The sequence below is a fragment of the Orcinus orca genome, chromosome 13 (assembly GCF_937001465.1).
Source record: "Orcinus orca chromosome 13, mOrcOrc1.1, whole genome shotgun sequence".
Lineage (NCBI taxonomy): Eukaryota > Metazoa > Chordata > Mammalia > Artiodactyla > Delphinidae > Orcinus > Orcinus orca.
The window spans coordinates 8176722-8192266 of record NC_064571.1 but is presented as its reverse complement, the minus strand read 5'-3'; the positions used below and the strand labels follow the sequence as shown (position 1 = coordinate 8192266).

The 15545-nt window shown below is 44.3% G+C and overlaps 1 protein-coding gene across 2 annotated transcripts in view; it reads left to right on the top strand.

Annotated features, from left to right (window-relative positions):
- The window catches only part of CNGA3 (cyclic nucleotide gated channel subunit alpha 3), a 43359-nt gene extending 39993 nt beyond the window's left edge, over nucleotides 1–3366 (top strand). For both annotated transcript variants that reach the window (XM_049695927.1, XM_049695926.1), the window contains one exon: nucleotides 367–3366. In XM_049695927.1, the coding sequence (XP_049551884.1) occupies nucleotides 367–1757 (1391 nt within the window). In that variant the 3' untranslated portion in view covers nucleotides 1758–3366. The remainder of the gene's footprint in view (nucleotides 1–366) is intronic.
- The last annotated feature ends 12179 nt before the right edge of the window (nucleotides 3367–15545 follow it).

The window sequence follows — 15545 nt, the reverse complement described above, 5'->3', positions numbered from 1 at the left end:
TTTTAAGGCAAATATCAGACAGTAACCACGTTAGCATTTAACCTTAATCAGGGTCCCATTTTTTAAGTATAACTTTCATTTATCTCTGAAAATTTAATAAGCATTCCTTACTACCATCAAATACCCAATCCACATTCAAATTTACCTAACTGATCTATGTTTTTAATTGAATAAAATAGATTAGATCGTTGAATAGAAAATACCAGAGTGCATTTCCTGTAGTAATGGTATGTGTGGTTTGTGGAAGTTGTTTCTTTTATATATGTATAACCAGGTTTTGTGTGGTCTTGAGGTGAGATACCTTTCTGCGGGCCATGGTCATAAAAAGGCCTCTTTGATGCCCACGTGATCTGTCTTCTTCATCAGGCTTCCTGGAGCAAGGCTTGTTGGTCACGGATGCCAACCGGCTGTGGAAGCACTACACAAAGACCTTGCACTTCAAGCTGGACATGTTGTCCCTGGTCCCCACGGACCTGGCTTATTTTAAGCTGGGCATGAACTACCCAGAACTGAGGTTCAACCGCCTACTAAAGTTGGCCCGGCTCTTTGAATTCTTTGACCGCACGGAGACGAGGACCAACTACCCCAACATGTTCAGGATTGGGAACTTGGTCTTGTACATCCTCATCATCATCCACTGGAACGCCTGCCTCTACTTTGCCATTTCCAAGTTCATTGGTTTCGGGACCGACTCCTGGGTCTACCCAAACATCTCCAACCCAGAGTATGGGCGCCTCTCCAGGAAGTACATTTACAGTCTCTACTGGTCTACCTTGACCCTGACCACCATCGGCGAGACCCCACCCCCCGTGAAAGATGAGGAGTATCTTTTTGTGGTCCTCGACTTCCTGGTGGGTGTCCTGATTTTTGCCACCATTGTGGGCAACGTGGGCTCCATGATCTCGCACATGAACGCTTCGCAGGCTGAGTTCCAGGCCAAGAGTGACTCCGTCAAGCAGTACATGCAATTCCGCAAGGTGACCAAGGACTTGGAGACACGGGTGATCCGGTGGTTCGACTACCTGTGGGCCAACAAGAAGACGGTGGATGAGAGGGAGGTGCTCAAGTGCCTCCCCGACAAGCTGAGGGCCGAGATCGCCATCAGCGTGCACCTGGACACCCTGAGGAAGGTCCGCATCTTCCAGGACTGCGAGGCAGGGCTGCTGGTGGAGCTGGTGCTGAAGCTGCGGCCTGCGGTGTTCAGCCCTGGGGATTATATCTGCAAGAAGGGGGACATAGGGAGGGAGATGTACATCATCAAGGAGGGCAAGCTGGCTGTGGTGGCTGAGGATGGGGTCACCCAGTTCGTGGTCCTCAGCGATGGGAGTTACTTTGGCGAGATCAGCATCTTGAACATCAAGGGGAGCAAGTCGGGGAACCGCAGGACGGCCAACATCAGGAGCCTCGGTTACTCGGACCTGTTCTGCCTCTCCAGGGACGATCTGATGGAGGCGCTCACTGAGTACCCTGAGGCCAAGAAGGCGCTGGAGGAGAAGGGGCGGCAGATCCTGATGAAGGACAACCTGATCGACGAGGAGCTGGCCAAGGCCGGGGCGGACCCCCAGGGCATCGAGGAGAAAGTGGAGCATCTGGAGTCCTCCCTGGACACCCTGCAGACCAGGTTTGCACGGCTGTTGGCTGAGTACAGTGCCGCCCAGATGAGAGTGAAACAGCGGCTCAGCCAACTGGAAAACCAGGTGAAGCTCGGCCTCCCGCCTGACGGGGATGCTCCACAAACAGAGGCCAAACAACGGTGAAGACGCAGAGGTCTGTCTCCCGCTTCCCAGAGCCAGCTGTCAGTGTGATGCTGCATGGCGCGGGACTTGGCCGGGGTTGAATTCCAGCTTTCCTTACCCTTTGCGAGCTGCATGGCCTCAGTGTCCTCATCTAGAAAATGGGACTCTTTACATCTGCCCCCGTTAAGTGGCAGGTTGCTGTGAGCTCCACAAGAAGCACTGCGTGCAGCAGGGCTTTGTAAAGTGTGAGGTGTCCCCTGCTCAAGAGGATGAAAGTGTGAGCACAAAACTCTTTTAATATTTATCCACGGGGAGTTTTTAGACTTTTGAACTTCATTTTTTTTTTTTATAAGTGGAAGATGATTTAGTCACCCACCCGCTCCTGCCCCTCACTTCACCCCCTTCTGCTGAGGGAGATGTAACAGAATCTGAAGTACATGTGGTAACTCAAATTCAATACATGAGACAGTCTGGGGCTTGTTTCTGACTCTGGTATATCCTCGTGTGCTCTTTGGGATCCTAGAAACCCTGGCCATTGGTGCTGCAACAAGCACAAGGGATAAAGCCAGCTCTCCCCAGCTGAGGTCACTTCGAGTCTGAGAAGCAAATCCAGGCTCCCTGCCGTCCAGCTGCTGTGAAACCAGAATCTGTTTCATAGAAAAGAGCATCTCCGTTAGGGAAAGAGACATCTGCTAACCCGCCAGAGGGGTTCAAACACAACCTCTCTCTTGGTACCTGAGTCAGGGTTCTGGGGCAGCCTGTTCTGACTTGGTGGGGAGAGTTATGTGGAGGGGAAAGGCTCCCAGGTTGGAGGTTGGAATGGGGTCCTAAGCCAAACAAGCTGACCACTAGGACTTTTAGGAGATGCGACCCTTAGGTCATGTCTTTGCAAACTGCTCCTTGACCCCTGAAGAGGAAGCCTTGCTGTCCCTTGGAATTACATCCTGAGGCAAAGCTCTTAGCTGAAAATGTGCAGAGTGTAGAACCTAGCTCTTTTTGTCTAATCCAGTAAATAGTATTGCATTAACATTTTATATAAGGTATCTCTAGATTTGGGTTCTATGTTTGTGAATTATTACCTTAATGGTCCATCCTTTGCTTAATACACATTGTAAATTACCCAAAGACGAGTCACTCTCCTGATGCAGAGAAGCTGTATATGTAGGTTTTCCTGATGCTCTTTTCCATCAATCTCTCTGTCTCTGTGTCCCCTTCTTCTTCCTTCTTTCTCTTCTCTTCCTTCTCCTCTTCTTTCTTCCTGTTCTCTCTTGTTCTCAGACAAGATGCTCCATTTGCTTTGAAGTCTCTGTGGTCCACTCTTATATAATCCATATTCCACATAACTCGGCCCTAATGTAGTTCATCCAAAAGGTGCTGCCTTTTCAGGTATGTATTTTGGATTTACATGGGTCTCTTCTGGTTTTTACTATGGACCATTTCACCATTTTAACTTTCTAAAAGGAATTTCAAAGGCCTATTAAAGGAAAGTGTGATCCAAGCTCATATCACCAGCAAAATGTAACTAGCAACGTGTTATCAAAATGCATATATTTTAAAAAGCCTTTTGACTATTAATTTTGCCTACATTCATGTTTGCACAGGAAAAATAGAGACCTGGATTTTAAAAATACTGGATGACTCCTGCTTCATAGTTTGTTATAAGGGAAGATTCAGTCCTGGGGTATGTTTCTAGGGCAATGAGCCCGGCTTCCCCAAAAGAACGGGCACTGGTGAACAGGGACAGCACGTGCTCGATGTGAAGGGGATAAGTACAAAAGCAGGTAAGAAAATGCAACCGAAGCGGCAGCGTTTGTCAGAGTGAGTGATTCAAAGAATTCAGATATATAAGAAGTGTATCCCAAGCAGGATGCTAAGATTCCTGGCATCACTTGTCCCGGGTCACCATGGGGGGTTGGTCAGGCAGTTCAGGAAGGCATGGATGGACAGGAAGCTAGGTAAGCGTTTCCCCAGCTTTGTCCTGTGCTTATGCCTAAGGAGTTTGGGTGGCAAGTTAGAATATGGGCCTTGGGGAATCAGGACTGCTGTCGTTCAAGTCACAGCCCTGCCCCTTGGGCAGGTTATTTTGCCTCACTAGGCCTCGCTTTCCCCACCTGAAAAATGGGAACCATATTGCCTACCTCACAGAGTTGTTGTGAATAAACTTTAAAATAACACAGTATAATGGGGATGGCCCGTTCAGCTTCTTAGGTGCACAAAAATCACGTTATCGTCCTAGAGAAATAAATGAATACAGTTTCATCTAGTTAAGATGAAAAGATTGTTCCAAGATTGTTGGGAGGTTGGGTCTCGGGTTGTTTTCAGGACTGCCGTTCACTGTCTTGGAACCTGAGACAGGGTTTGTGGTCGCCCAGCCATCGTGCTGCCCCTGAAGGCCGTTCTTCCCTCTGTACTGGGTTCAGCCATGGGGATCCATGCTGGGAGATAGCTTCTCTTTGTGCCTTTTGTGGGAATCTAAGCTCATTGAGGTCTGTGTGTGGGTATGTGTGTGTCTGTCTGTCTGTCTCAAGAGAGAGAGTCTCTGAAACAAAAAAGAAAGAAAATGTTGGTGGGCACCCCTCAAGGTATGGACTGATGCAGGATCCCTGGCAGAACCCTGGGGAGGTGAGAGGTGGCAGGACCTCAGATGAGCGGGCTGGAGCTTTTTGGCTCTGGGGAAACCAGCCTGGTAAAGAGTCCAATGCCTCAAGCTTGGAGAGTCCCAAAGCTTCCAGGCCTCAAGGAACCACACGGAGCTGGGCAAAGGATATCTTGGCAGTAACAGTATAAGGAGCATCTGAAAAAATGTGTAACTCAACTGATTCAGTAAGAGAGAAGACTGCTCCATCCCCCCTGAAATACTGGCCCTCGGACATCTGATGCTACCAACTCCCAAAATTAAGCAGGACCAGAGACCTGCTGTAACTTTATCAAGCACACTCTGGTCCCTCTCAGACCCTTCTGCCAGGGTTCTATCAAATAGAAGGAAGCCAAGGCAGGTTCCTTCTCTGGGTCTGGGGCCATTGGTAATAATACCCTGAGGAAGGAGAGGTGAAATGCAAACCCTGAATGAATAAAATGGAGAAGAAAAATGCTTATCTGAAGTGCAGGGAGTGATTTTGTTGAGTAAAGTTGAAGACTTATTCCTGTAACATAGCAACCACACTTCTGGCTCCCATTCACAGGTAAGCTTTCACACGTGTACCCAGAGACATGTACAAATGTTTATTGCAGCGTTATTTTAATACAAAAAAGAAAATAACCTAAATACCAGAATCTAAGAACACCCTTGCAGCCCACAGTCATTACAAGGGTTGGGGGGCACCCCTCTCCTTTCAATTTAAAGCCGGAAACATCCTGTGATCTTGGTCCTAAACGGGCTCCTCCTCTCCCTCCCACTTTGCACCCTCGGTCCAGCCTCTCTTCTGACATCACACACGAGCAACCCTTGTCCCTCACTGGACACTGGCCTCGCACTCAGCTGCACACAAATGCAGTCAAGGTTGGGGGAGCCTCCGAGACCCACTTCCGAACCCCTACAATGCTCCCGGAGCCCTCCAGAAAGTTTTTTTAAGTGCCAAGCAATTGCCAGGCCCCCAGGGTGGGCGCTCCCTTGCACCGCGGGGGCACAGCTGGTTCGCAGAGTGCACTGGTACAAGCCCGGGAGCCTGAAAGAACAGAAGGAGCACCCCTGGGCTTCCCAACTGTGCAGCCTCCTCGGCAGAGAAGAAAAGCGAGTGGCTTTCGGCACCTGGATTGTGGTTTTCTTCTGTCTGGTGTCTGCCCCCTGGTGGGTGAGGCTGGTCTAGAAGCTGGTGCAGGCTTCCACCGCTGGGTGGAGCTGGGTCTTGGCCCTCTGGTGGACAGGGTCCTATCTAGAGGTGGCTGTGCGCTCAGGAACTCTTCAGGCAGCCTGTCTGCTAATGGGTGGGGCTGTGTCCCTGCCTAGTTAGTTGTTTGGCCTGAGGCTTCCCAGCACTGGTGCCTGTAGGCTGTTGGGCGGGGCCCGGTCTTTGGCCTAATGAGCCAAGGTGGAAGCCCCAAGGAGCCTTGTTCCTGCACTAGAATGTTCGCCAATATTGCTGCCACCAGTGTCTATGTCCCCCAGGTGAGCTGCAGCCACCCCCTCCAGCCTCTCTGGGGCACTCTCCAAGACCAGCAGCTAGGTCTGGCCCAGGTTCCTGTCACATTACTGCTTTTGCTCTGGGTTCCTGTGAGCGTGAGATTTTGTGTGTACCCTTTATGAGTGAAGTCTGTATCCCCCAGTCTTCCCAAAGACTCCTGAAATTAAGCCCTGATGGTCTTCAAAGCCAAATCTTCTGGGGGCTCATCTTCCTGGTACAGGACCCCCAGGCTGGGGAGCCTGAAGTGGGGCTCAGAACTCTCACTCCTGTGGGAGAATCTCTACAATATAATTATTCTCCAGTTTGTGGGTTGCCCACCCAGGGGTATGGGACTTGATTATATCACAAGTCTGCCCCTCCTACCTGTGTTGACATGGTTCCTTCTTTATGTCTTTAGCTGTAGAAGATCTTTTCTGATAGGTTCTGGTCTTTTTTATTGATGGTTGTTCTGCAAATAGTTGTGATTTTGTTGTGCTCGTGAGGGGAGGTGAGCTCAGGGTCTTTCTACTCTGCCTTTTTGGTCATTCTCCCCTCATCCTCTCAAATCTGACCTGCACTTTGTACCTCAACCTTGGATGTGAGCCTGGATATAACTTGAACCTCAAAAATAGTCATGGGCCTTGAACCAAATCCTGGATTTGGACATTGGAAGTAGACTTTTGACCTTGCACCTGAACTTTGAACCTGGAACTCAGACCTAGCCCTAGACCTTGGACCTGATCTTTGGACTATACCTCAGATCTCAACCTGGTCAAAGGCCTTGGCTACTGACCTTGTCTTTGGACTTGGACCTGAAAACCACACAGCAGACCTCAGCCATGTACTTGGATTAGTCCTGAACCTTGAATCTGGCCTTAAATCTGATCTTTAGCTATAGATCTGAACCTTGATACATGGTCCTCAAACCTGGACCCTAGACCTCAGTCCTGGACCTAGATATGACCTTCATCCTGGAACTTCATACTGAAACTTGATCTGCCCTTGAACATTGAACCTGGAGCTTGGACATGAATTTGAAATGAAACATGTGCTTGACATTATTATAATTTGGACCTAGAACCTAGAATTTGGAACTGGACTTCTAAACTTGAATGTGGGAACTTCCCTGGTGGAGCAGTGGTTAAGAATCCGCCTGCTAGTGCAGGGGACAGGGGTTCGATCCCTGGTCTGGGAAGATCCCACATGCCACAGAGCAACTAAGCCCATGTGTGCCACAACTACTGAACCCACATGCTGCAACTACTGAAGCCCACGCACCTAGAGCCCGTGCTCTGCAACAAGAGAAGCCACCGCAATGAGAAACCCATGCACTGCAACAAAGAGTAGCCCCTGCTTGCCACAACTAGAGAAAGCCCGTGTGTAGCAACGAAGACCCAACGCAGCTGTAAATAAATATATAAACAAACAAACAAACAAACAAACAAACTTGAATGTGGACCTTTGGTTTAACCTCAGATTTGGACCTAGACCTGACCTTGTTTATAGACATGGGCCTGGACCTTAGATCTGGACGTGGATACTGAACTTGGACTTTGGACCTGCGTGAAGTCATCAGGGCTCATGGCTGAACTGTTCTCCTGTACTTTGGTAATGAACCTAGACCTGGACCTTGAACCTGCACTTGGACACTGGTCCTTCATCTTTGATCTGGATTTGTCCAGGATCTTACGGTTCACTAGACCAGCCAGTGGTGAAGATAGAAAAAAGCTAACTGATTATTCATTGCTATAATCATGCTTTCTTTATCCAACCCAATGAGAATTGTGGATTCAGTGTTGAAAATAATCAGGTATTTTAAATGTCAGTCCATTTCAAGGTCCTGGGCTCTAGGCATTGATTCCTCCTCCCGTCCTCCAACATTGTATTTTGAAAAATTTCAAACGTGCAGCAAAACAGAAATAATTGTGCAGTTAAACAACCATATACCCACCACCTAGATTCTACCATTTACATTTTACTGTATTTATTTTATCACTATCCATCTATCCATTTTTCTATCCATCCATTAATGCACCTAATTTTAAAATATAATTCAAAGTAAATTGCAGCTATCGGTATTCCTCCCAAATACTTCAACATGCATATCATTAGAGTTCTGTGTTTACAGATTTTTTTTCTATTGAGGCAAAATGCATGTGTGAACTATGAAGTACACTAATATTAAGCATATGTCCTCTGAGTTTTGATAAATGTATACCCTGCAACATACCCCTATCCAGATGTAGAACATTAACAACACTCCAGAAAGTTCCTCACACTCCTTCCCAGGCAACCTCCATTCCACTCTCAGAGGCGACCACCTTTCTGAGTTGTTTCCATCAGAGATTGCTGGTTTTTAAAAAATATCTAACGAAGGTTTTATACTAACCTTTCCTGATATATGGGGCCCACGTGTCCGTGGTCATGGCTTTGAGTGGCTTTTTGTGAACGGTGATGGGAAGTGAGACACCAGGCTAGGTCAGGCCCTGATGGCTCATCAGGAGGATCTTGCATTTGCTGATGGATGACCTAGAATCCAAGAATGGGGGCTGGCTTATGACCAGAAAGTACTGATTTGCCTTGGGCCGGCATAGAACTGGGATTTCCCAGACCCAGGCTCTAATCAGTTAAGCTAATAGGAAGAGAGTTGGAGACACATGCCGTAATACTCCCTGACGCGTGGAAGGCACTTGCTTGGTGTCTGGTACCATATCAGGTGCTCTGCATTTCTTTTATATTCAACCCTTGAAGGCAAGGAGTAGAATCCCCATTCTACAGCCATGGAAACTAAAACTCAGAAAAGTTAAATGTCCCACCCAGTGTCAAATCAATTGAGATAGAGAAAAAAGCACCAAATGTTGGCATTGAATTCACCCATATGCATTATCTGTGATCAGAGCATAAACATTTATTAGTATATATTTTGTGGCCAATTTTGGATTCACGATTTTTCTTCTAGCAGGATAGCATGCCTGCTAAACAAAAATGAAGTTAAATACAGCCCAACAAAAACCTGGACTAATGAGAATTTCACATTCTCTTAATGATTTACTAGGATAATCATAGCATAGAAGATAGAAATTTATCTGAATTTTAAAATTTTTCTTTGAGCCAGTCATCGGATGAGTCTGTAGCTCAGTTGTCCTCACCCTCATCCCCACTAAGACTTCAGTATGTATTTTATAAGAAAAAGAACAAGAACATTCTTTTACCACAGTGCAGTTTTCAAAAGCAGAAAGTTTAACTACTTCCTGATTTAATACTTTTATCTGATCCGTGATCCGTATTCACATTTCATTGAGTCCCAAGAAGCTCTCCTTTTTCCATGTCCAGGATCTAATCCAGGTCCAAATTGCATTTATTGTCACATCTCCTTAACCTCCTTTCATCTGGAACAGTTGGCTCCTCAGTCTTTTTTGGTCTTTTGCTCCTTTGACAGTTTTTTGTGGTTTTTTAAAATAAATTTATTTATTTATTTATTTATTTTTGGCTATGTCGAGTCTTCGTTGTTGTACACGGGCTTTCTCTAGTTGCAGTGAGCAGGGGCTCCTCATCGTTGCAGTGCGCAGGGTTCTCATTGCAGTGGCTTCTCTTGTTGTGGAGCACAGGCGCTAGGTGCGCAGGCTTCAGTAGTTGTGGCTCGCAGGCTCTAGAGCGCAGGCTCAGCAGTTGTGGTGCGTGGGCTTAGTTGCTCCGCGGCATGTGGGATCTTCCTGGACCAGGGAATCAATCCTGTGTCCCCTGCACTGGCAGGTGGATTCTTAACCACTGCGCCACCAGAGAAGTCCCTGTGCAATTTTAGGCCCTAAGATTTAAATGGTTAAAGGTTGAACATCAAATTGGGCTCCAAGGATCCAAACAATGAAAGTAAAAAGGCAAACACTGTAAGTCACATGACTTGTCATCAGAAACCAAGAAACCATGCCATTCTTATTCAGGAGGCTTCCACATTTAGCATTTTTATACATCCTGCCTGAGTCCCCCACCCCGCAACAGCTCTATCAGTGTACACGCCCACCCCCTGTCTGAAAGAGCAAATTCTCCCAGTCTTGCTGGTGGTGAGTGCGGTCAGTCTTTAATCACACATCTCCACCATTCATTTCTTATTTTGTGAATGATTTTTTTATTCTCTTTATTCATTTTTCTATTGAGGTTTCATCTGATTACCTCCTACGCTAAATTCCATTCTGACAAAGATCGGGTCTTTTTTTTTTTTTTTTTTCTTATCACAGTTTACCCAGCAAAGGGCCAAGTGCAATAATAGGTGTTCTGTAATTAGGTGCTGAAAAGTTGAAGGATTGAAGCTCCTTAGGGTAAATTCCCGGAAGTGGAATTAGTGAGTCAAAGTGTAGAAATTCTCCAAAAAGGCTTTTGATGCCCATTAAGTTGCTCCCCCAAAAGTTTACATCATTTTACAGTTTATAAGGGTAACTGTGTGTTATCATTTTTTTCTTCTTTATCAAGCTGATAGCTGGGAAATTATCTTATTTTAATGTGATTTATTTCACTATAACTATAAATGGATCTTTTATATAATAATTGGTTATTTATCATTCTTTTTAAACCCTTGTTTATAACTCTTCCTATATTTCTGTTTTTCTTCTCTTTCTTATTCATTTGTGAGACCGTATTAGGAAAATGAATTGGTATTCCTTTGTCAACATGTGATACAATTTCCCCTCTGCTTAGTTTTTGTCCACAAAAGTTTCTACATTTTTATGTCATTGAAGTTATCAATCTTTTATTCGTTTTGGCCTTTATGTCATAGTTAAGCCTTTTCATTCAGGATATAGAAATATCCACCCATGTATGCCTCTAGGATTTTATGGCTTCATTTCATATATCTGAATTCTTTATCTATTTGGAAAGAATTCATTTTGGTAAAAGGAGTTAAATGAGGTTGAGACCACAAAGTTCCAGAGCAAAGGTTTTGATGTAGATAAGATACACACAGTGAAGCGGGGAAATCGTAGATGTAGAGCTTGATACATTGTTAAATGTGGACATGAACTCACAGGCATAGAAGAGTTACAGCATCAGGAAAGACCCCCTAGTGTCCCTTCCCAGTCTAGAACCCCCTGAAAGATAACCATTTTGACTTCTATCACTAGAGATTAGTTTTGTCTGTTCTCAAGCTTCATATTGTAGAATCATATCGTATTTGCTTTCTGTAGCTGACTCCTTTTGTTAAACATAAAGTTTTCAAGATTCATCCATGATGTTATATATAGCTGTAGTCCATATTCTCATTGCTGTCCACTAGTTCATTGGGTGAATAGAACATGATTTATTTATCCATGCTGGTAGTGACGGGCTTTGGGGCTGTTTCTGTTCTTGGTCATAATGAGTAAGGTTGCTATGAACGTTCTTGTGGTGGATGTATGCGTTCATTTCTGTTGGGCAAATATACCTATGGATGATATGTTTTTATCTCATGTTTTCTCACAAAGTAATGGGATGGCTCATGAAGTGAGAAGCTCCTTTCAAAAGTTCAGCTACGTTATCACTGGTAGACTTTGACCACCACACTGTGGAGTTTCAGGATCACTCAGTACCAGGAACTCTGTTTTGGGAAGAATAAAGAATCTGTTGCTGGGAGCCGCATGGTTCTACTTCAAGGCCACTGAAAGGAGGCAGCAAACAAACAGATGCCTTTATTAAGGATTCTAATAGTTATTTCTTTGCCTATTCTGTCTACTTGCCAAAATGTAAAGATTTGACCATGTAGAAAAAGATAAATCATGTTCCCTGTCTCCTTTCTAAAGTACAAAAAAAGTATAAAACACATTCAATTCACTTAAAATATGAGCAACAGAAAAGGATCACAGCCAGATTCCAGGCAAAGTCATTATTAAAAGAGAGAGAGAGAGAGAGAATAAGATAGAGTATAAGGTCTCTCTATATAATGAAATCCACCAAAAAGACATGCTCACAAAACAGATGTAAACTGTGACCTGACATTTCAAAATCAGCCCAAAGAGATTAGGAAAACGATGGACACTCTAAAGAACAATGTAAAGCAAAATCAGGATTGAAGTGATTGAGGAAAAGGGAGAGTCAAAAAGAGAGGTCATAGAACTCAGAAGAGTATTGGAAATAAAAGAAAAAAATCACTTCAAAATAAAGACTGAAGTAGAAGAAACACTGAAGCAAATAAACACAATAGATGATGAGAGAAATATCAAAGATGGAAAGGAGGAATACTTTAAAACTCAAAAGTAAATGAAAAAATTGAAAAGATTTGAAAGCGATAGATACAGAGGACAAGCAACAGAGATCTAACATGTTGGCAAAAATTTCCAGAGAAGTAAACCAAAACTCTGGAAAAGAGCCGACACTATAACTTATAATTTAAGAAAACTTTCCTAAAATAAGTCAGCTTGAACTGTATATTGAAAAAGCATCCTGCATCCTGACAAACTGACCCAAGAAGCTGGCATTGAGACATATTCTTGCAAATCTTATGGATCTTTCTTTAAAGGAAAAGAAAAAAATATTTTAGGCACTCAAGCAAAAAGACAAAATCACTTGTAAGGGGGAAAAAACAAGGGGGACTTCTATAAAATAGCACTTGATGCTAGAAGACAATGCAGTAGCACATTTAATATATTTAAAGAAAGAAAATATGAGCCACAAATTTTATATCCAGCCAAACTGACCTTGAAGTATAAAGGCCACAGATAAACAGAAACATGCAGCAACTCAGAGAATACTGTTTCAATGAGCCCTTCCTGAGTAATCTCCCAAAGTACAAGAAGCTTCTGAAGATCAAAAGATTGGGAAGATATTGGCATAAGGAGTGTCCATTGAAAAAGCTCAGAAACAATGACAATTCGGTAGTATGAGTATCCATAGAACCCAGACTGCAGTCTTTAAATGCATTTTCACATTTAAGAAACCGAAGCGAACCTGGACATTTTGTTTTGCCAGAAAGCAAGGGAGCTATCAAAGACTACTTATTGGGGTTACATCCATAGGACACGGGAGCCGGCCTGAATGAACTTCCAGTGGCCAAAGATGGGAGATTTGAGCATTGAAAAGAAAAGCAACTACAGTGGTTTGAACTAAATCAAATATATATACATATGTAGGTATATATATTTTTTTAATCTGTGAGTTGATAAGTATACTAAAAAGTAATCTATTGGTCACCATTGCAGCTCGACATTCTGAAGACCGTTGAGGGGTAAGAATCAAGCACTTATCCTGGTCTTCCTGTACAAACTGTATTTCAGCAGCCTAAACAGTTGAGGAAGGAAAGTTCTTCTTTATAGAAGAATTCCAACTAAAAAAATCACCTTATGAAATATTGGATCTAGGCAATAATATTAAATGGATGTCAAAACTGCTAGTTGAGGGCTTCCCTGGTGGCGCAGTGGTTGAGAGTCCGCCTGCCAGTGCGGGGGACACAGGTTCGTGCCCCGGTCCGGGAAGATCCCACCTGCTGCGGAGCGGCTGGGCCCATGAGCCATGGCCGCTAAGCCTGCGCGTCCGGAGCCTGTGCTCCGCAACGGGAGAGGCCACAGCCGTGAGAGGCCCACACACCGCAAACAAAACAAAACAAAACAAAAAAACTGCTAGTTGAAAAGTTGATGGGGAAACTTATTGTGGATCCGACTGACAAATCTGAACTCAGTGACCCCCTGTAACGTCACTACAGGTGGATGAATCAAGCATTATGGGCCCCCTCACTTATGTAATAAAAAGGACACACCACCAGTTATGAAATGTTTTCACCAAAAGTGAAAGGAAGGAAGCAAAGGAAGGAGAAGGGAGGTAAGGAGGGAGAAGGAAGAAAGGAAGGAAAGCGCTTCCTCCCTATTACCTCAGCCCCTGATTTATGACAGTCTTTACGGAGAAGATGGCCTTGGAGGTGTTCCAGAGCCTCAAGCTCTACACCTGGATCAGGTGAGTGTGAACAGCAATGTTACAGCGATGAGGACAATCGGAGGGAGGCCTGGTAGGTACAGGAGAGCTTTCTGCCATGTACTCACCACCACCAGGCTGTTTTCCTGTAGCAGTGAGCAGAAAGCAGCCTTCCAGAAAGCCTGTTCAGGGATCCTCACGACCATTTTCTCATGGAGCGTGTGTGTGAGCTATGCTAGTACTTTGCTCTGAAATTTAGAAAGGGCAGTCTTTTGCCAATGAACAGAAAACAGTAATGGCCTTATCTTTTCATTTTCCTCCTTAAAGTTGGCTGAAATTTTTGCTCCCCGGTACTATTTGTGCTATTAGCAGACAAAATGCATTAACCATTAGCAAATCGTATTAAGATAATGCTAGCTGCTGTGATAAATGAACTCCCAAAGGTTTGTAGCTTGACGCAGTACAAGTTTCTTACTCTGCAACAGGGCAATGGGGGTGCTCCTGGCTGGCTGGGATCCAGGCGCTGTCTATTTTGGGGGTGTGCCCTCCCCTTGGGTCTCAAAGCTCTGAAGCCTGCAGATGGGGGGCAAGGGAGATAGGGAAGGCACCCCTGCTTTCATAATCACCTCAGCCTAGAAGAGATGTACATCACTTCTCTTGGCAAAAATTTGTCATGTCTAGACACACAGGAATACAGGGAGGGGAGTGAAAATTATGGTCCTTGACTAGGCAGCCCCTTCCTGGTGACAACTCTACACTCTGGAAGGGAGCACAGTCTTTTAATAGACCTACAGTTGTCCATGCAAACTAAAATTAGCAGAAAAATCCTTCAGAATTCATGTAGCTCACCAGCTTCCTTTTATGTCCTCATACTTGCTCTTGAATTTGATGTATTTCATATACATATAATAGAGTCAGTCCTATTCTCTGATGATTAAACATGCCAGGGAAAGAGGATCACCCTTTACATAAAGGCTGGGTAAGGAAAAAATCAAGTGTAGCCAAAATTACCCTAGGAAATGTTTCAAATTGCCCTCTGTGTACAGTCTAGGATTGTGTTAGGTCCAACATGCCTGTATTCCTTTCAGTGGAGCAGATTGCTCACTCTTTGGCTTGGGAGCCAGAGGAAGGCATTGGCTTGCTTTTAGTGACTATATTCAGGGCTGCCACATATGGTTGCTCTAGTTGTGTACAGCTCAAAACTGTCCCTTCTAAAGAGGCATCCTGCCTTGTTAGCATCACAGATTTTTGTATTTTTTATGACATATTTCCAGCAGATGGCAGTAGAGGGTCCTTTTTTTTTTTTTTTTAATAGGAGTATAGTTGATTTACAATGTTGTGTTAGTTTCAGGTGTACAGCAAAGTGAATCAGTTATACATATACATATAGCGACTCTCTTTTAGATTCTTTTCCCATATAGGTCTTTACAGAGTGTTGAGTAGAGTTCCCTGTGCCATACAGTAGGTCCTTCTTAGTTATCTATTTTATATATAGAGAGGGTCTTGTTCTAATATGACAAGTATAGTATGACAGTTCTCTAACAGGGTAGGTAAAGAGTCTTGTCTGGACAGGGCAGCTGTATATCTTTCCCTTCCGTATAACCGAGAGACGTGAGTTCTTAATGGAGTCATTTTTTGACTCCCACAAGGGTGTTGGAGCATACTTGCAGTGATGATTTACTGGATTCATTTCTGAGTTCTTTTGTATATATTTATATACAAAATCAGTTAGCCAATACCAGTTGTCAGTAGAAAATGTAGCTTCTTAAGGTTTACACTGCCACAAGAAGAACTGGCAAATGCAGTGATCATTTCTATAGAAAAGAGATAATGGACACACCAC